The sequence below is a fragment of the Fundulus heteroclitus genome, unplaced genomic scaffold (genome assembly GCF_011125445.2).
Source record: "Fundulus heteroclitus isolate FHET01 unplaced genomic scaffold, MU-UCD_Fhet_4.1 scaffold_70, whole genome shotgun sequence".
Classification (NCBI taxonomy): Eukaryota; Metazoa; Chordata; class Actinopteri; order Cyprinodontiformes; family Fundulidae; genus Fundulus; species Fundulus heteroclitus.
In genome coordinates this window covers 803,851-826,497 of record NW_023397143.1, presented here as the reverse complement: position 1 = coordinate 826,497, position 22,647 = coordinate 803,851, and the positions used below count along the sequence as shown (strand labels likewise).

Below are 22,647 nucleotides of genomic sequence, written 5' to 3'. Positions count from 1 at the left end.
TTGACCCCGTGAACATCCATTTGATTATGTGCTAGCGTGCATACCTAGATGCATGCCCTTGTGAGCCTCCGCGCATCCTCGCTCATGTGATGTCAAATGTATAAGAGAAAAAAGAATAAGAAAAAGTTGATCTGTTCATGGCAGCTGCTGGCATGTGGCGACCAGCCAGCAGCTTGTGACTGGGAAGATGTCAGATGGAGGACTGCTGTTTGAAAGGTTACAGAAACAACATGCTCTAAGCAAATCACAAGATCTGCACTGCTTGAAAAAAACAAATAAAAAAAAAGAGAGATGGTGGTTATTACATGGCGTAAGAGCAATATTTTGGACCGATGGAAAACGTTTCAGTTATGAGAAAAGGGAGTTAAATGAAACCTTTAGATACATCTCAGAAAACTGAATAAAAGAAGCTACTGAAGGCTGAAAAGACTGATGTAATGGAAAAAAAAAAACTTCATAGTGAATTATTGGAGCTTTACAAAGAAGCGGGGCTTTTTGTTATTAGGAATGTTTCTTATTTTTTAGGTGAGGTCCGGTTTAAAAGCTACGAGCATAATTTTACCTACAGTTGATAACTAGCACGGCATTTTAAATTAGTATAAATCCAGATTGGCTTGTCCCAGAGGCCGGATCTAACAGCCAATCTCACACATACCAAGACCAAAGTGGATTTCTACCACCTTAAAACAACCTCAGTCTCAAAATGTAATAGTGGTTTATGCAAATCATTTTTTGTGAGACTTTAAATTGCTGGCACTTTTAAAATTGGTGGTTATTTAAAGGATAAATGGACTGAATCTATGTGATGCGCATCTAGTCATGTCGACCAATCGAAATGCTTTTAAACTGGAGTTCAATTCAACAAGCTGTTCTTTCAACGTGCACACACTCCGACACTAAATTAAGTGCGACAACCTATACTGACATGGGGGGGGGGGGTGATTTGTTTTGCCCAAAACTTTCCAACTGCAAAAGAACTTCTCTTCCTACACTGAACCATAGTCGCAGAACAGCTGATCATTATCTACACAGAAAATAATCTTCCTGTGTGAAACGCATATGAAGAATCAAATATGAACAATTGGTGGTCCAAATAATTGTTTGTTATGAAAGTAAAGAGGTGTGGAAAGCCAAAAAATATAATATTTTTTCAGGTGTATATTATCGTATAGGTTATTATGTGGCCTTACAGTGCTATAAATTGCTATTCTATTTCCTGTGTAAATAATTACGAATCAGTTCAAAGGTTTATAAAATTAGCTTTGCATAAACCACTATGGCTTTTTTGACTCTGAAGTGGTTTTATCATAGTTGAAGTCTGTTTTGTTCTTGGCTTATTTCTGACTAGCTTCAGCCCGCAGAGTGAATCTGGATTTTACTAAATGAAGACACTTAGGTATCTTGAGTAAGATGTTAATCGTTCAAATTATCACGTCCTGATGCTCAATTGCAATTTTTTGCTGAAATCTGATATTTTTTTTGAGGTGGCTGTTCATACTACTAAGAAATGCAACAACCATCTGATTTCTGTCTGAACGGTTCTAGACCACAAAACGACCCGTGTGCTCAGATAACAGAGGGAGACATCCCACAGCAGAACACTGTTTACGGAACTAATGGTGAATGTAATTGTTTCTAAAAGTGTTCAATAAAGTTTTGTTAAAAAAAAAATCCAGAGAAATAAAAGCGGAGACCGAAAAAGATGCTTATAAGTCGCGTATGGGCAAAAAGATTGGATTTGGGTCTCATTTCCCTGCAGTGGGAACGTCTGCTGGAAATGGATCAGAGTTGCGTTCCTCATATAGTCAAAGCTCACCAGAACTCTGGTCTGACCAAACAAGCAGACTCTGATCTGCCTGAAAACTTAAGTCTCAGTTGGCTTGGAAGTGAACCGTGGTGTGTTCGCTTACAATTGTAAAACAAATGAACTATCCAGTGAACCAAAGATGTGTCTTATGCAAATGATTTATGGACATACTGTAAACGTGCTCTGAAATCTTCTAAATCCTCGTTTGCTTTCAGTGTAACCCATCTCCATATTTTTGTTCACTTTTGACAGAGCAACACGCTGATGGACTGTAGCCTCTCTTGTGGAAAGTCATTTAACATTTGATACATTTTAAACCAAATATCCATTCATTAATTCTTCCTAGTGAAACATTTCAGATATCCACAATGATATGCTTGTTGTCCACGAGGAACATTTTAATTTGTATTTTTCCTTGGAAAAAAATTCCCATTTTCCATCTTTATGTTGTAGGTCTGAGGCTGCACCCATCCACAAATGCAAAATGAACATTTTGGAGAACTTGAATTCTTAATTGGAGAGACCAATGTTACAGAAGTCTCAAATTCAAATGTAAATTATGTGCATTGTGTTTTTTTGATTAAATGTTAAATCGACTTGCCACACTTGCTAGCCATACCCCTGGAGAGCTTCTTATTAAAGTGTGACTTCATAGCATGGCCGTGGCAGATTAGTCTGCTTTCAAAGCTGCAGTGCGATAGTGAACCAAAACAAATGAAGATGGGATATTTTTTGACATTCCATCCCAATTGAAGCGAATCTCCCGGACAACCCCGGTGTGCAAACCCTCTTCGCAAACCTCCAATGATTCAGCAAGAACAACAGAAAACAATAATGTCTAAATCTGTTTTGATTTTGTTTACCTTGTCGGGTTTTCAGTAGCTGCTCTAACATTGTTCCTTGATATGTATCTGGGTCAAAATGCAGTGCGTGCAAAATCTGCTCAGCGTTATGAGATTAAAATGCCACAAGATCCTCCTTTCTCTGTGCTTCTCTCACAAAAAGGTTATCCAATCAGGCTAGGAGACAAGCTGCATCAGTGTGTAACCCCGGGGGGGGTAGAATGGGCCCTAAACATTGTATACAACACAAAATGCTGTCTGGCTATTTGACCTCGCTCTTCCTCTTTCCTGGGTGTCAAAACATGACTGCAACCGCTTTGAGAGTATAGCAGGAGACAGCCAGCTGAGCCCAGGGACGCTCTCCTTCCTTCAGCTGGCCACTTCACACTAGTGTAGAGAGATTTCTTAATGGGGAGTGCAAGGAGAAGGTTGACTGGGGGGACACGGGAGCTCCAACTCATGCAGCCCCTCCTTTCTTTGCTACAAACAACCAGCCGATTTGCAGATTTGCTCATGCACACACTCGCACACATTGAAGCACAGGCTTCAATTAAGCTCAAGTATTAATGAGGAAGTTGTTCATCCCAGTTTCTGCCTTGTTTCCATACATACAAATCATTTGAGTATGCCGCCACACCTGCGTGATTCATTGATGCTCATCTGAAATGCTTCTGATTTACAAGACCAGGGCTCTTTGCATTTTGCATCAAACTCATTGTTTGTGAGAGCTTCATTGTTTAGGCTTCACTATCTTTGTTCTTTTTTTATTTTTTTAATTAGTCATCTCGACATGGGACAGCCACACTGCAGGAGGTATAGCTGAAAAACGCATCAATTCTGAAATCAAAATGAAAACATTTTCTATGTATTTATTAAATGTATTTAATGCAATATACCTTGATTAAATGTAATCTGTTTTTGTTTGACATCTGTATGTTTATGGTTCCACGGAGACTTGCAGATTGTGATCCTCTGAGCTGTGCGTGTGCCTTATCTTGATTTGGTATTACATAAGAAGACGGTTATGACCCACCCTCTGAAGGACAAACGTAAACTAATAAAAGATTATGGAGGATGAAAGACAAAATGTACTGAGATAGCTTTGTAGGAGAAACCAGTGAAATGTATGTAACCTGTAAAGCCATGGTAGCTGCTGTGCATAGATAGATAGACAGATAGATAGATAGATAGATAGACAGATAGACAGATAGACAGATAGATAGATAGATAGATAGATAGATAGATAGATAGATAGATAGATAGATAGATAGATAGATAGATAGATAGATAGATAGATAGATAGATAGATATGTAATAATTACATGGGAAATGCAAAGCTAGGTGAGGATTGAACAAACATCAGTTTTTTTTTACCTAGAAAAATGAAAGCTTTATAAATTATATTAATGATGGTAAAATGAACCAAACATAAGCAACAGAGAGCTGACGCTGCGGTCAGAGGCAATATTTACCCAACAGAAGCTCAAATAACTACAAAAATCCCATCGCTGCCTCTTCGTTTTCATCTCGCAGACGCTGCGTTCACTGCAGTTTTGCAGACTCAACTGTTGCATATAAAACCTGCGCCCCACATTCATCGCAACACACCCATTAAACACTTTCACAGATGTAAGCACATGCAGTCTTCGTCGACTTTTCTCTTTTTTTCCCCCCCTTTCTCATCCTCCCCTTCCTCGTCGCAGCTCACTGTCAACAGCGCTAGGATTAGGAGCATTTGACTAGCCTGTTTCTTAGCAACAGTAACCATGACACCCGATTCATTATGAAGACAGGGATGGGACAGGGGAAATGCATCAGGGAATGAGCTGATGGGTAAATGTACTATAATTATTATGGAGCGTTTTCTTTCTTGTGTGACTTTGTGCGTTTGAACTGAACTGGTGTCATTTTCCGATGGATGGACGTTGTTTTGCTGTTTGTGTCTCCAGCTTTGAAGAACGGGGTCATTAAGATGATTACTGGACAAAACAAGGCAATGATGTGAAATGACAAAAGGGTTTTTCCATCAAAGCTCTTCCTGTGCTCGTCCCGAGCCCATTTCAATACTAGGTTTTAAATGGTTCTTTGAACTTTGAATTTCAAGTATTTAACAAGTCATTTAGTCAAATGTGACATTTTACCACAAAGCAATAATTGTTTTTCTGATTTACAAGTTCATTTGTTATTCATTTTTTAATTATAAATTAATTTGTAATCATGAATTAATTAATCTATAAGTAGGAACTGGACTCGATGGGTCGATGATAATCAATGGTAATATAGTAAATGTTAACCCAAACAGTTGAAATAGTCAGTTAATTGAGAAGAAGTAAGCAAATTGACCCATGAGATAAAGAAAAGATTTCTGTACAAAATAAAAATGATCCCCAAGTTTACCGACTGTAACTGTACAAACCTGCTTATGCAATCTCACGCGATCATAAGAATAAAACCCTGTATTATTCATATAACTGTATAAAAAGCTAACTTTCTGTTTAAAATTATCTTATTAGATGGTAATAGCTTTATTGGTCTGGCTTTGTTTAGGTTCAGGTTGAAAGCACAGCGACTTGCCATCCACACATAATAATCAGAGTAAATCATTACATTTCTTTAAGGGAAATATTGTTAATGTTACGATGGAACTTTATTAATGTGACATTAGTAGATTGCAGAACTAAACATTTTTATTTAAAAGCCAATCTGTAATCTTTTTGGGTTTACAGCCGAGTTGGAACCTGTGACTTTCCAGGCTTCACTATGAAATTGGGGGGAAAAAACAATAATTCATTATTTTCACAGTTTTTAATTTCTCAGGAGGTGTTGTTCAGTACATTTAACTTGAGCATTTGATTTTGTTATCTGAATATGCCTTATAACCTATTAACAGTTGCACAGTGTTTCCCCCTTCTGATAAATCTTTCTCTTCTGCTGTCTTTTTGCATTTTTTGAGGGTCTTCTCTATGAATGCTCATTCTTGAGTTTTGTCTGTGTGAATTCTGAGTCAGTGTCTCACCAAATGTTCATCGTTGTTACATAATGACAATAAAGACTTTTGTTTCTTGGTCTAGTTGTTAAGCTAACGTTAACCATGCATTAGTAGCTTTTCTACATTATTATTTACATTGAGGGAAGCTACATGTCTTGTCCTGTCTACTGTAGTTTTTATGCCAACCTGTTCTGCAAGCAGAAATTTAATTATTTCAGGTCATCTGTTCAAACAGATTATATATGTCATTTGTCTTTGTTGTTTAGGATCTGAGTATTATGAGAAATTACTATCAACTGGCAGGGAAAGAATAAAGTTAACTGGACCAGATTAAAAAAAGTTATTTATTTTTGTATCTTACAAACTTCCCAATGTAAACAATTTTTATGCCTATTTAACCCTCCCACCCCACTCATACACCACCACCACCACCACAACCACCAAAACGTACTAATTTACATTTGTAGCATTAGTGTCTTTAAACTGAAACTACAGCGTTGCTAGAAGCACGGTGTTTATGACATATTAATGAAATACATTTTTTGTTGGTGACCGACCTGTTTGACATGATGCAGAGGTGGAGACATACTTTTTTTGTTGTTTATGTATTCATTTATTTATTTATGCTTAGGTAAAAACACTACCGTTGTGACTACAGGGAAGTCATAAAAGGGTGTGCTCTACCTTAGAGTGCTGGGTGCTGGGTCTGCCAACAACACAATGCCCACACGTCTGTGGCCGACCCGCTTTCATGTACAACAGTCGATGCAACTGCAGCAAAATTAGCAACCTGCACCACTGTCTGCATGCTTTTGTGTGTTTAAAACGTAACTGACACTGCCTTAACATTTCTGTTCAGAGTTGTTCCGCAGACCAACCACTGCACTGTTTGGTTTTTTACAACAAACAGCTCTCCCCCCCCCCCCTTTTTTTTATCTTTATCTGACTTTGTGCACATTCCATATTAGGGCCTGTGCTTCCTGTACACTTCAGCAGAACCACAGGCTAAACGCCTCCATGCCACACCGCATTAATGCAGTAATTGATGAAAAAGGATTCCCAACCATGTATTGAGTGCACAGAAATGAACATATTTCTCTGTACCCTGATATTTCTGTTTAAAATATCCTTTTTTTATTGATCTCATGTCATATTTGCATTTCTGAGACACTGTATTTGGAGTTTTCCTTATCTGAAGGCCAATATTATCCAAGATGAAAGAAGAAAAGGCTTGAAATGTTTTACTTTATGTGTAATGATTCTGTATAATATATGGGTTCAACTTTCTAAATAGAGTGACAAAAAATACACCATTTTTTTCACAATACTAACATTTTTTTGAGCCATAGTGAAAAAAAGCTGAACAACAAAACAGAAGCACCATGCATGTTGCAGCAACAGATCAATACAGATTTGCAAATGGCCAGGAACAAACAGCGGGCTGGTTTGTGCGGCAGCAACGGTTTTATGGTTGCGCTCCAGGAATGGCTCCATTGTAACGGACCTACAGCTTGGTGGAAGATATCAAGTAAAGAGACATTTGTGTGAAAGTCCAAGTCAAGTCCTGAATCTTTTTGCGATTTTATCGAGTCTGAGGTTATTCAATCTGTGACTCCAGTTTGACTCGATTCCAGGTCACATGATTCGAGTCTACACCTCTGAGAGAGCCAGACCGATGCCATTTCACCCTTTGACCTAAAAAGCCCTTCCAGTAAATGTTTGATCCTCCCTTCTTTCCCATAAACAGAATCTCTGCAGGAGAGCAGCGTGCAGAAAGATTTACTTTTATTGCACAAATCTGATTATTTGTAAAACACAAGTTTCCAGGCAAAACGTAAATTTACTCTTATCAGATCAGTGGTGTCCAAACTTTATATCACATAGGCCAAAATTGTCAGGTCACAAGCACTCCAGGGAGAAAGAATATACTAACAATTTAAAAGAAATTACCTAAATATTATATTGCAAATTGTTTAAATTGTTTTACCTGCTCCAAAAAGTATGAGCATGCAATATTTCAATTACACCATTTAGTCAGAATTTCTGCAGGAACGGGACACATGAATCATTGTAGATCCAATACTTCAAAGGGTTTTGCACGTCCTCCTTTTTTAAAAGATGGTTCTCAGGTTTGCAAATTCTTTTGGGCTCTATTGGAAAAATAAAAGTATATCCTAAGAAAAGAATTCGGGTCCGTCTTTTTTTTCTTTTTCTTTTTTTGAAGATGCTTGCTATATTTTGTAAATTAAAAAAAAATTAGTTAAATAATATTAGTTATTAGGTGCACCAAAATCTGAATTTGAGTAAAAGTTATTGGAGAGATGGCGTTTACTATGAAATTAAACTGAATGTAAAAAGCGTGGTTATTAAAAGACGAATACGTTGCGTTGTACCTAACTTTTTCAACAGTAAGAAGATTTTAACTTGTCTCTAATAACTTTGGCCGAATTAAAAACAAAAGCCTCTATCCGGTATCAACGCGACGCAGCCATGTTCTGTGGATCCCCGGAAAGTCTCGCGTGGAAAACACGGCGGACGAACAACTGGCACCTTTTGGCAGAGGTTCGTAAATATAGACATCTTTATGATTTTTGCGCAAAAACTTCACCGTGATTAACAAATCCTTCTTGACTTGCATTTGGGGGCACCACAAAATCAGTTCATGGGCTGCATCTACGATCCCCTTTAAAATAATAATGGGGGGTTATTTATAATATTATAATATTTAATCATTATAATATTATAATAATTGCTATTTTATAGAAGGACAATTAATCTTTCTAAATCAATCCTCTTGTTTTACTTTCTATTAGATTCACCATATTTCAGTTTTTCTTCATAACTATTAAGTTCAGAGCTTGTCCGGTTCAAAGACTTACTTTTCTTGAAAGAAGGAAGGAAGTTCGTCAGAGTGTCATTTCCAGTAAAACCGATGAGTCACCTCTGATCTGGAAAGAGGCATCTTGTGATCTTTATACACTTTTTTAAAAAACAAAAAGTTAATCTTACAAGAATTGAAGGGGGAATTCACAATGTTGTTTGTGCTCCTCTGTTTTTATACTTCAGTTATTTATTTCCACTGTTTTGCTCCAGTTATTTGCTCTCATTCTGCACTGGTTTCACAGATTTTTCTGAAATACATATAGGTGCAAACCGACCCATCAAGTCCAGCTCATGAGAGACAACTTGCACCTGTCTTTAGGTCGGGTCGCAGTTGTTCTTTCTTCAGCTACAAAAAACAATAAATGCAGCAGTAAAAGAGAGAAATGTTTTAATTAACTCTCCTGTAAACCTTTACATCTTGTGGTGTTGTTTAAACGCAAAGAGTTCTGTTCCAGGCTACAAGCTTATTCGTTCTGGTTCTAATTTACATAAATGAACATAAATATGGGTAAGTTTCCCCTGAAGGCATGCCCAATGCCACATATAGATTTGAACAAACTATGTCAGCACAGTGTGAAGAAACCTTTAGCGCTTTTGCGTCTACAGGCTCAGAATTAGATGCACATGCAGATTGAGGTTTGCAAACATCTTTCACCCGGTAATAGTCTTACGCATCCGCCCTTTAATGTTTATATATGTACATTTTTTTTATAAAATGCATGGTGTTGTTCTTCCTGCATACCTTAAAGATAATTATTGATCATCTGGTGTTTGCATTTTGACAGTTAAAGGTTGCATATTAAAGAAAGAAATAACTGGCTAGTGTTGCATTATGATTAAAGTTTTTAATAAATATATAGATGAACTTTTCAGAATTATTTATTTTTTATGGTTGCAGCTGTTAACAATAATTTTTTGACTGTAATAAAATCGCTCAAAAAGCTCAGCAGGACTCTATGAGCTTTGGATTATGCAGCTGACGCTATGGTTTATTTAAAATTATCTAACGAAAGAGCAAAGAAAGGATGTGGGTATATCTTTGGTCCAGATCTACAAATCTGGTGGGTGTTCCTCTCTGTCTGTCGGTCGGTCTGTCTGTCTGTCTCGTTCTTGAATGAGTTGATAGAAAATATGGGTATTTTTTTTTTTTAGAAATCTGTTTCTCTGAATAAATGTTTAACTTGAGACACTAACACTAACTCTGCTAATCCCCCATTGTATCCATGACAGTTAACCGTCTTGGAAACATAGTCAACCAATAAGTAGATTCTCTCTGGTAGATCCAGACTTCAGCTCATAAACCTGCATCATCTGCTAGATGAAGCTTAGCTCACTCACCAAAATACATTTGATTATCAGGGTAATGCTTAATCCAGCTGAATCACACAGTCTGAGCTAAGTGATACTGTAAGTCTCTTCCCTGCACTCAGAAGCTCCTTTTTGTCATTCACCTTTGTGTGAAATATACAAGTTGTGTTTTTTTTTTTTTTTTGTCTCGCACCAGTTAACTCCCGTTTCTACACGGCGCCTGTACAATCTGCTAATTCTCACAGGTACAACCTCACACTTTGTTCTGTGAACTCAATTAACACCATACTGCATTTTCTCCTCAGACTTTATTTTTAACCTATAAAACTAATTGATTTCATGTTCCAGCCTGGCACAGCCAGCGTACACCTTGTTTTATCCGAGTGGCCTGTAAATTATCAGGCCAGTTTGGTGTTCAGCGAGGGCAAAGATCTAGCTGCACTAGAGCTATTTCCAGAGTCAAGTCATTGACATCAGAGTAAAACATGGATACTGAAGCTGCTTAAAGGGACAGTATGTAACTTGTTTGGTTTCATATTAGCAAAAATCAAGTATTCCTTGCATAAATGCATATCCTGCTAAGGTCTAATAGCAATCGTATCAAAAATGAAAGCGTTCTCATAGTAGTTTATAAATACATAGGTGGCGGTGCACCTAAGGGAAGACACCATGTTGAGTCGCCATGTTGAGTAGCAAAAAAAGGGACACACTTGTTAGCTATGCGCGTTTTCCCTGTCTGTTTAAAGATAGGAGTATAAAACAAGCAAAGACAACCGTAGATCATTCTGTTTGCTGTTTTCTGCTGAAATGGAGGACCATCCATGATATTTGCCTAGCGAGGGAGGGAAGAGAAAGTAACCAAGAAAAGAAAAAGAAGTAATAACCGGGAGAAAACAAGAGTCTATATCAGATTAGCTATTACTAGGTGGAGACAATTCATGAGGGAGTTGAGATTCAAAACAGATTGCAGGCTTTCTGCTGGACAGCAGGTAACTTAATTACCTATAACAGTGAAGTTTATTTTGTCGTTATATTAGAAACAGGGCTGTGTAGTCCAGCAACTACTCTGTCCTCCCAATAAGACGACTAGTTTGTTCGTCTTGTCTCGCTCTCCCTTACACTTCATCAGATGATCTCTGAGTCTGCAGATCACCAAAAAACATTAACAGCACAAAAACAAACAAACAAACAAACAAAAACACTTCAAATGATGACCGTAGCTATTACCTATTAGCAGTAGTTTCTAACAAATATGTGGAGTACATCATTTACGACACTCATTTATGACACTTCTGTAGTAGTTATTACAGCTTAACGGCTAGGTCGTTTGTGGTTCATTTGGCGCACCACTAGATGGATGTAAATCTTACTCACTGGGGAATGGTTTGATGAATTGCGATTGCACTAAACAATGCATTAGATCTACTTAATTCAATAGTGAACACTGGTTGCACACCACCCATTTGCTTCCACAGCAAGCTACGATGTTGTTAATTCAAGACGTATTGGTCACTTCACTTCAACACAACTTCCCTCCAAAACTATTTGATCAATTAAAACTGAGGGGTGGGGTTTTAAGTAATAGGAGACTAAAGGTGTCTCCTTACTCCGTGATCTATCTAATAATTGCACCAGAAAAAGGCATCGCTGGGCGTCTGTTCCTCTTACTTCTTTAGGTTCACATGTTGTGATGTTAAATTTAGAGGATAGCAGACGGGTGGGGAGAATACGCTTGTGTGCGGCCAGAACACGACCCACGTGAACCAACAGCGCAGTCTGTGCGACCAAGCTAACAGATTATTTCAGGGAAATTAATTTCTCTTATCTAGTTTTGATTAGTTCTTAAGCATCTTCTTGAACAGGAAGTCACATCTGTCTCTCAGTACACAAGATAACATGATGATGGTGCGTTTTTGTTAATTGATTTTTGTGACCTCATGCCTTATTTTGAGTTTTGGGGTACCTGCTGTTGCGAGTAAACTTAAATGGATTCACTCAGTTCCAATCAAGTTAAACTGAACATGCAAACATGCACTTTTTTCACATCATTAGTATCTACACAATATTATTACATTCTTTAAGTACATGAAACAGTAATCTTAAAGTAACTAAAGATGCTTAAATAGAACCAACAGATGTCAGATTTTTTCAGTTTAGTGTGTGGCATTTTTAAATGACAAAAAAAAGGTGCATTTCATATGACTTGTCAATAAAAAAAAAATCTCATGTTGGTCTTTCACTTTCAGTGAGACGCAATATCTGTCCAACTATTTTTAAACACTAAGATAAGGAAAATGGGAAAGCTATGAATGAGAAATCGTTCAGATTCCAGAACTGTTTGAAAATACCATTCGCCGTTAAGATAACAAGCTAAAGTAAAAGCATTTAAAAACTTACATTTATCTTATAATCATACAAAAGCCCAGATACATCCCCACTAAAAGAAAACTTTGGATAAGAACAATAACGTTGTAAAAAGGCATTTAAATTGTTTATAGAACCACACTGGACCTCCTGAATGTATCGTACAGGAGTTACAGAGTGTATTTTTAAGGAAAAGAATGACATGTTTCTGTATACTCTGCAGGCCAGGTCTGTTTTTAGAGTATGTAAAGACTGCAGACTGTAAACTGTAGAAGCGTGAACCAGAACTGCCAGCTCTCGGACTTCCTAAGAGTTTTGCCTTTTCTGGAGTGCAATGTTGTGTGTTTGCCTGACTAACACACTTGAATGAAGCAGCAGCTTTGCTGATCTACTGGGATTTTTACACACAGCCACTCTCCTGGGTTTACGAAGAATGGTTAGAAAAAGAATAAATTCCCAGCGAGCGGCAGTGGTGTGGATGAAAATGCTTTATTGATTTCTGAGGAGAACGGGCAAAGCGGCCATTCAACAGCATCCCAAATTACCAATTGTCACAACCGATGTTTGGACAAGCTCATCTTAATGAGGCAATATCAAATTTGGAAAAATGTTCCCTGGACTGATTAGTCCTAATTTGAGCTGCAACATGCAGATGATAGTGTCAGAGTTTGATGTAAACGACATGAAAGCGTGGATCCAACCTGTATTTATCGAGTGGTGGATAAATGGCGAGCCATTGCATCTTAGATTCTCACACTTTGCAATAGCTGGAACAGTCTAGTATTGCACTTAAATACGTCTGCAGGGATTCATGCTGCATTCGATTTATTCTGGATATACATCACATCAAACCCAAATTGAGTGTGTACTAATTGCAAGTCAGAAAAAGCAGTGGTATTATTATTTATTTTTCTATTCTAAATGGTATTACAGATATAAGCCAATAGCGATGCATTTTCCTGCATCTTTGGGTCCAAACAGTAAAAGATTATCACAATTTGATGTGGACGGTACTATGTGTACCCCCTGGCTGAATGAGGCACAGACTGTCCGACGCGTTCAGAAAAAAAACGTGTATCTGCAACTTCTACCACATCTGTGTGTTGAGAATTTAATTTGGGCTGGTTGGAGGCCAGTGGCAGTTCCTGTACGAATGGCAGGCTTTTCCTTCTGACCGGTCTGATTATTTCAGACGGTGAACTAGAGATAATCAAATAATCGAGATTCCTTCACCAAAACATCCTTCTAAATCACTTTTTTTTTCATCAGTATCCAAATATGGTGTCCAGTAATATTGTTTTACAGCACTTGTACTTGGCACAACACGTGGTGTTGTAAGCTCCCTATTAGATGAACATGGAAATAAGCGATAGGAAATTTGTTCACCAACTGATAGATGACTTTTATAACTTACATTACCCCCTCCCCAGGCTTTAATGTCATACTGCCCATATCTAGAGGTGTTTCCAGATTCAGGGGACGTTCTTGTTGTATTTCCAAATGGGAATTTAGAAAACCGGACTCCCAAGTATTAATAATCCTACAAGACATAAAACGTCACCAGGCGCTTGGTTGACCACCTGATGGTGCTCCCTAAACTGAGTGGTAAGTTTAAACATTTAAATATTTGAGAGAAGAAAATTACCTGTCAGCATATATATCCTGAGGGTATTCTTGATTCAAATTGGTCAAAATGATAAGAATGTTTTCTCTTAAAGTGGAGTTATGAGTACACAAATTCTCATACAAAACCAACTCCATTAAAGAGTTCTTCTCTCTGTTTCTGTTTAAAAATAAGCTTAAAAATTAGTTTCTACAGGTGTTGTTTCTGTTGTGCCCCACCTGTAAAGAACTGTGACCTCATAGCTGAACGTCTCTAGTTTTGACGTGCATGTTTAAGTCTCGAATGTCTGATAGAGATGGGCTGTCTCATCTTCATCCTGAAGCCACAGCTAACGTTATTTGCTCTTTTCCAGTACCACCCAGTTTCACAGGGCAGGGGATTTTCTTCTGGGAAATGTGCTGCTGCCTATTGATACTGAGGGACAATGCTCCAAGTGTTTTTCTTCACATGATCGCAGTATGTAAAAGAGCTTGATAGTCATGCTTTTTGTTGTTGCTCTAATTTGCACGTTCATACTTTATTGAGTCGGGTGTACTGTTTATGTGACAACTTATCATAGTAAAGCAAGTAAAAAGCTTGAAACTCAGGAACTTTAATGTCCATTATGTTTATTGTGGTAGCGTGCACTAAATATCCCCTAACGCCACTTCAATGAGGCTGCAGGGCAGGTTTGTTGGAACTTGGTGGGCCTTCATGATTTATTGAGGTTCGAGTATTTTTTCTAGAAACAAATTGTTCGTTCTGTACAAAATGTTACGCTCATTTGTTTCTAAAGACTTGTCTGAATTGATTTCCTGCTGAGTTGTAGCCCCTAACAATGCAACTTTAAGCACAGATAATCTTTAAGTTTTGTGCAAAATAATCTAACACAATATTTAATGATAAATCTGCAAGTCATATTGGAAAGTAAAGTAAATTAACTTTAAATACCAAAATATAAACTATTAATAAAAACCCTACATGAGACAGAAATTTGCACCGGGGGACAAAACCATGTCTTTGTGCACCGTGTATCAGCGTGACCACAGCAGGGTTATTTGTACTGTGGAAGGGGATCTACAGAGAGGAAATGACACACCGACATGTGTGCTCTTCTTTCTTCTTAGAAATACGTAAGAAATCTTTGGTTTCAGATATGAGCTGTTTGGTACTGAGAAGTTCAGCTGTGTTCATAACAATGACAACAATTTTCTAAACACTTGCAGTTCAGGCGGGGATTTAAGCACATTAGAGGAAGAAGAAACTAAATTAACAAGCATATCAACACAGTTCTGCTGAAACGTTTACATACACTCACCATGAGCACAAATGCAATTCTGTTTTAGCCTCTGAATATGAACCTATAAGGGTGACTCTGAACCACTCCGCATCAATGAATTTTGTAAGCAAGAATTGAATTCACAAGGTTGAATTTTTTTGTGAATATCCTCTAATCACCAATGATAAAAAAAGATAAATACAGGCTGAAATATAGTAAAACATCCCTCCTTATGTTTGGCCAAATGTTGTATTGCACCTGCTTTTTTTTTTTTGTTGCCTGGAATAATTCTGGCTGAGTTAATATATATATATATATATATATATATATATATATATATATATATATATATATATATATATATATATATATATATATATACACATACATTCAATACAAATGGGTTTGCTGTCTTGAGAATACCGTAGCAAAAGGTTTCTGTTAGGCTGCTATAATCACTGCACAATCAGTTCCGTTCCGATCATTGTCTTGTTGGAACACCTGTTTTTATCAAAGTTTCAACCATCTGCGCCAAACTGTTTCCTTTTGACGGAAAATAAATGATAAGGGTGTCCAGTAAAATCCAAGAAACACTGAGGCTAAAGCTTGCCCCAGACTAGGAAGTGTTGGACCATTCCTGTCCACAGTGAAGTGTCGATGTCCTCAAAGACTGAGAGGGAGTCGACCAAGAGAGCAGACTCTGTTCCAAAATGAACATATTCAATGACAATTTGCAGCTGCCCAAAGAGAAAACCAAAATTCTTGTGGCAGAAAAGCATTATAGTCACAATAACAATGCCACTTTATGAACTATCAGGCCTGTTTGCTGTGGCATCTTAGTTTGAGGTTGTTTCGCTACTAGAGATACTGACAAAGTAGATGGAGTTATAAACTCGACTGGTTGGCAGCAATTGAATGTTTCATCAAGACAACGATCTCAAACAAACACCAAATCTGGTTTACGAATGGATAAAGCAAGCTATGATTAAGTTTTTCCATTAAAACTTCAGAAAATCTGTGGACTATACTGAAATGCATTGCTTGTGTGCCAGAAACCGACCCATTTAGATTGACTTTACCAATCTTGCCAGGAACAGTGGTCATAAATCCAACCAGACTGCGCCCAGATGCTTATTGATGACAACAAAACCATGTCATCTCAGTGTAACTTGCTAAGAGACATTTAACCAAACAGTGTGTAGAGAACATGTTTATGTTTCACCCTTTATGTTTAATTCTGACTAAGTATGGACGAGAGAAAATCTCCAATAGATTCAAACTTGTGTCATGATGAGCGTTTGTAAACGTCGCTGTTCTAGAAAGTGTAAAAATTGATCCCTAACAGGGATTTTTTTCTCACCGTCTGGTTGTCCTCGTAGAGTTTGAGGTCATAGCCACTCAGCTCAACACAGAATATGATTGCAGTCACGCCCTCAAAACAGTGAATCCACTTCTTTCTCTCCGAACGCTGTCCACCCACGTCCACCATCTTAAAGGTGAGCTCCTTGAAGGTGAACTTGTTCTCCACGATGCCTGTGGTCATGTCACGGGAGCGCAAGATGTCCTCCACGGTGGGGATGTACTCAAGTGCAGAGATGCGGTCCAGGTCGTTCAGGTAGTAGGCAGTGTTGTCCTCTAAGTGGTATTCGTTGGAGCGCTGGAAGCACTCCTGGACCCCGGCGTCGGACCACAGACGTTTCATTACCCCCTGCAGCTCTGGAGTGATCTCCCCTTTGCTCTCAGCCGGCCCCGTGAGGGCGAAGAGCTGAACGGCGTCGTAGGCGCGGTCGGGATTGTGAAAGTCTATCTTGAGGGTAGTGAGGGCCCGGATGATGCGGGTGAGAGAGTCGATGGCGTTGTAGAGGATTAGAGGCTTGTACTCCTTGCAGGCCTCCAGGTTGAAGCCACCGCTGTGAATGATTTTCATCTGCTTAACAATGGTGCTCTTCCCGGAGTTGCTGGTGCCCAGCAAGAGGAGCTTGATCTCGCGCCGTTGCCGCTGACTCTCTGAACGCAGGTGGCGGTCGATCCGCCTTGAGCGCCGAGCCGCCTCCTTCTCCTCCGAGCTCTGACGGCATCCCATGGTCCTCCACCACGTCGTTAGCACAAAGGAACTCGTGCTGCTGCTGGATGGGAAAGCAAATTACGATGAAGAGGTGGATCTAAAGGAGGCGGTGACGGAAGAGGAGCTCGAGATTATTTCTGTGGAGCACAGGGATGCGGGGAAGGATGTTGACGAAAATTTGCTACAGATTAATCTTCACACGAGACAGCAAAGCGACCGAGCAGAGGAGTGACTCGGCGATATTTTATTCTTTCTCTTCGGGGTTGATCGGTGAGTTCTGTGTAGGCAGAACCCAGACTTGTGGGATGCCCACACAGTGCCTGGCACTGAGGTTGGACTGCCTGCTGAAGCCAACAGAGCTGAGGTTCATAGCAGGGGCTCCCCCTGAGGAAAAGCACAGGCGAAAGGCAGAGGAAATGCTACTGTATATCAGCAGAGAAAGGACTTGGACGTGGTGCTTGCGAAGGTGAAATCCCAATCACTCTCCTCCCACATGGCTCTTGTGCTGTGTTGTAGCCATGCACCTCTGCTCGATATTCGGTCTGTTTTTTTTTTTGGTCCAGGTGACACAAAGTTTTCTTCCTCTGGTTAATTTTCTCCCCGACGACAGGACGCCTGCCGAACACAGAACACAGAGGAGAAGATTTTATACATTCAGTTTCAAACACTTGGCTCATCAGCAAATTAGGCGCAGAAGAAATTTAGAGAGGAGGAAAAGTTTCACCCGGTTCTAATGCTTGACTCTTAATTGGCATTAACCATATTTAGCATACCTTATACTGATTTGATTCCAACATTGGATAGGTGATGCAATGATATTAGAGCATAAAGTGTGTTGATGATCTGACAAAGCAGAGAAATTATAGCAAAACATGCAAGGCACTTCCTATGCATTGCTGTTTAATGTTCATGATCAGACACACCCGTTTCATTTCCTCTTTTTCCTTCAGCTGCATAAACCACATTTACTTGGATGGTGGGCATCACTTCCTTTTCTTACAAAAAGACACACTTCCGTTGAGGAGAAAGTAGATCCTATGCAAATTTTGCGGTTTTCAGCACAATAAAAGTTCAAAATAAATAAAGTGCTCAGAAATAATACTAGAGAAGGAAGACAATTATATGACATCGCTGTCAATCATTGATGTCACAAATTAAAACTTAAAGGAAAGTAACCTTCCACAGGCACAGGCTAAAGTGACAGATATTTTATCCATTAATTCAATGCTTTTAAGGATATATTTAAAAATCAAAAAACAGAAGTGAAATCATATCATTGTGTACATTATCTGTCATGAGATGCGAGCACCTAAAAAGCAGAAAACACATTGATTATCTTTGCTATGCATCTTTGCACCAAACTCTCCAGATTTTGTATTGACTCCTATGTATCCTACAGAATCCCACATAAGAAAAACAGGCCAAGTAGGTTTAATTATTTGATTATTTTTTTGTAATAAGGATAAAACAGATGCTGGTTTTAATGATCACTGTGGATAGGAGTATTGTATTTGTATTATGAGGTTAACATTTTTGACATTAAAACCATAATGCTATGAAGAAAACTCCACATTTTTATGTTGGCCCATGAAATCAATATCAAAATCAGACATGAGCAGAAGGCTGGAAACGTAAAGCAATCATCCTTCAACCTCCAAAGATCACACCACATTAAAAGTAGCCGCACACTGGACTTTAAGCCTGCACAAGGAAGGCTATTGAAGATGGGTTATCGTCACTGCAAGCAGAAAGAAAAAAGCACAAGCACTCCTCTCCTCCAGCTGGCTACCTAGCGTTAAAAACCGAGCAAGTAGGAGTTCAGCCAGATGTTTGCACTCTTGGTGTGGTTTGTCTGTTTACCTTAGTAACCAGCTTGACACATTCTTTGGACTCCCAGCATTTTGTCTGAGAACCTACTTATAGGACAGGAGAGCCTAAAAATAAAATCACATTTTTCTCTGTCTGAAACTGGTGGATGAGAGTCTATTTTATGGCAACAACCCTTCACAATAAGAGCCTTAAACTAATGCCAAGGCCTGTCAAGAGGTGGTTTCATGCCCTAAGTAGCCACGAACTCACTTGTACCGTTTTAACACTTGTTTACTTACAACATCAACATCTCTTAAAATGAGCTGTGTGTAACTCCAGGCAGATGTTGCACAAAAATAACAAACAAAATGAATTGACAAAAACCTACTTCCCTAAAATAAAAACACTAGTGCCCCCCCCACCCCCCTCAAAAAAAGGGTTTCAAACCTGCATCAAAAAGGTACAGCTCTGATATTGACAAAAGATATTCCACATATAAGGTGTGGCTGGTTGGGATGAGCAGAGGATGAATGACTGGTGGTCTGCAGCAGCATCATTTTATATGTCATCTCTTAGGTGACCAATCGGCAGTGGGTAGCCGTGCACACAAAAAATGCAGAAATTAATAAAAGCACCTTACAGCAGCAGTCCAACAAAACACCACCTTTTCCCAGGAATTAAACGCTCCCCCTAAAGAGGCAGTTCCACAGAGTTAGACAGGGAATCAGCTAAAACTGTATCTATGTAATTAATCTGAAAATTAAAGTCAACAAAGATCAGTCCACATTGTGCATCTGGGAAAGAAACGTTTATGGCTTCTAATCTGTAAACATTTTGCAGGTTACTCACTCGGTCCACTGTAAACTTCACATTCTGAAACAAAGTAACAAAGCATTTATTATCTAATGTTCTGTAATGAGTATAATGTCTGATAAACCTTCCTGAAAAAGAACAGACATTAATCAATCAATTTTGTTTATCTTCCTCCATAAGAACGGCTCCTGCGCCAACTTCAAGTTTGAAGGGACATTCAAAGTTTAGCACAGCCAGCACTGGTGCACCGTCCAAAAATGCTTTGGCTGACTCGCCTGCAGCGTGACAAGATTGAGACCAAATGAAAGATTCCAATGAACTAACCAAGTTTAATTAGAGGACTGACCACATCTGAAAAAAACAGCCATGATAAAAAAAAAAAAAATAACAGGCTGTGGAGGCAAATTACTTCTGCTGAGATTCACTCCTTCTTCTCCAGGAGCGTTGGTGCTTTGGAGACCTGACGATACTAACCAGTGTCTCGTTCAGCTACAGGGTATGTGGGAGAGAGTCTCCTTCTGGAAAAACAGCAGCCGTGATTTACAGGAACAGAACTATATTCAAACACCTTGTCACAGCTGTAACACAGAATGACTCAAAACCCCATAAGGAGGTGTAACCGTGACAAAGTTCCCCAGTGCAGATGTCCTCGTTTCATCCCTCACAGCAACGAAGAGAAAGCTTAAACTAAATTAATATCGCTGAGAAGGTTTGTAAATACATAGATTTTTGTCTCACTCTTTCTTTATTTTTGTCTCTTGGTTTAAAAAAATAACAAACAATAAAACAAAACAGATTTCCAATCATTAAATCCTGTGTGATGTGTTCTGTAAGAGCATGAACCACAAAAACGTATGCAGCAGCATCAGCAACAGTAGCAGTTTAATTTCTTTAAAAGTAGAAATCTGGCAATGATACACAGTCCTAGTGGGTTGTGATTATTTTTGATTTGTATATTGGAACAAAAATGCTTTTCATGCACTAACATCACTGGCTTAAACGCCTAAAACTGTCTTAGATCAGTGCCTTTGCACGCTCCGCCTTCAAAGACCCTGAAAACAGAGGTCTGTGTTTTGTTTATTTTTATTATTTTTTCAAATAATATTTATACTGAGGATAGATTATGTTATTAGATAGAGTTGTATGTTTTTGAAGATTTGAAGTTCTGTAAATAACTGTGTTATTAAAAACCAGGTTTAAATGTTGTTTGCACACAAAATACTATGAGTCTTGTTGCATAATTTATAGTGAACAGAACATTGGCACCTCTTGGGGAGTTTAAACTGGAAGAAAATGCTATTAATTTTTAACCAGCACCTTCCCAAAAAAATAAATAAATAAAAAAACTCTTGGTTTGAGGTCCATCCAAGCACTAATCTGTATCAGGGGTACATTTCCTGGGCTAAAGTTCTACCCAGAGCCTGCTGACCCTGCTTCCTGCATTGGAAATGACAGGGTTAAAAAAAAAGCCCTTCCTGGAAAACTTCCTCTAGTGGAAACACACCTGTAGTTTCAGAATTGCCTTCATGGAAAGCCTGAACTAGTCTTGTCTCATCTCCAGCTGCTTTGCTAAGTTTGATTTTTTTTTTATATATAAATCAGCATGCAGCCATAAATCCCACTTTCATTTAGTCACCTTTCTGTTTTGCTGTCACACATTATTGCTGGTTTTACACAGATTAAAGAGAGAACATGCAATGTGTCTCTTAAGCTCTTTTTGCACATTAGGTGAATAACATTAATGTGTTTTTTTTTTCCAGAGCATTTAACCATCAAGAATGAGGGAACATCTACAATAATGTTCCTTACCAGATTGTCCAAATCATACTTACAGAGTGCCACTGTGCACACCTAACAACCGCCAAGGTCAATTAAAACACAAATTTACATATAACGCTAAGGTCTTTCCACAATCAGTGTTCATCCTGAATCTTTTATTGGCAAAACATTCTGTGGATTTACATACCAGGGATTAAATAATGAGATAATATTATTGTGGTGCGTATTTAATCCTATTGAATAACAACATCTTTTTACATATATACAGTGCAGGATTTATACTCTGAATGCTGAGGTGAACGTTATCTTTTGTTGTCCTCCATGTTTTGCTGCAAGGTGCCTACACCTCTGCAAAACATTCTATCTTAAATACTAATCAGCAGTTTGGCCGACACGTTGAGACAGAAGTCGCATGGTTGCCGTGTTTTTTTCGTTTGTTTGTTTTTAGAAATAAGTGAGCTGCAATCTGATTTCTGAAATTGACTGCGTGGTTAAATGTGCAGATTACTAATGGGCGTAAACTCGCCACCACAGGAACAGCGGTTGCATAGCTGAATATGCGCGCTAAACCCAAAGTGTACTTGCACGCAGTTACTCTGAAATTGCTTTACCGGCGTCTAAAAATGTGAATGCCACATCTTACTTTAACGTCTTGTTTCGCAACATACAGTCGTGCTTTTGGTGAACGAAGTGCTTTTCCTAACAGCATTGTATTCATTTTGAGAACATTATAGTAAAAGATTTGCTGTGGATAAAAAGTTTTAACTTAGCATAAATAACGTTATCAATCAAATTCATCTTGCAAGAGTAAGAGTGACGCATGCGGCACAAAGACAACAAGTGCAACGATTCATTATTTCCTATTACCAAGGTTATACTAATTAGACCTATCTACTCAGTCTTCAGAAAAATAGACCAGACCTGCAAGGATGCTTCATAGCAAACAGCCATAAACAGAAAACACAAACCTTTTACAAGTAGACTGTTAATAAAAACATGTCGTTGACCGTGTGTTAATGCTTCTTTTGTCCTGTTCAACTCAGTTCAAAGACTTCGACATAAACCGTTCTTTATTGTCAGTTTTTGAAAGTGCTTCTCTTTAAAAA

General features: G+C 38.5%; 1 protein-coding gene across 1 annotated transcript in view; it reads right to left on the bottom strand.

The window, feature by feature from the left end:
* gnaz (guanine nucleotide binding protein (G protein), alpha z polypeptide) overlaps positions 1-22,647 on the bottom strand; it is a 55,210-nt gene that overhangs the window by 3,396 nt on the left and 29,167 nt on the right. Inside the window, exon 2 of the mRNA XM_012876416.3 lies at positions 16,436-17,755. Coding sequence (XP_012731870.1) covers positions 16,436-17,158 — 723 coding nt within the window. The 5' untranslated portion in view covers positions 17,159-17,755. The remainder of the gene's footprint in view (positions 1-16,435; positions 17,756-22,647) is intronic.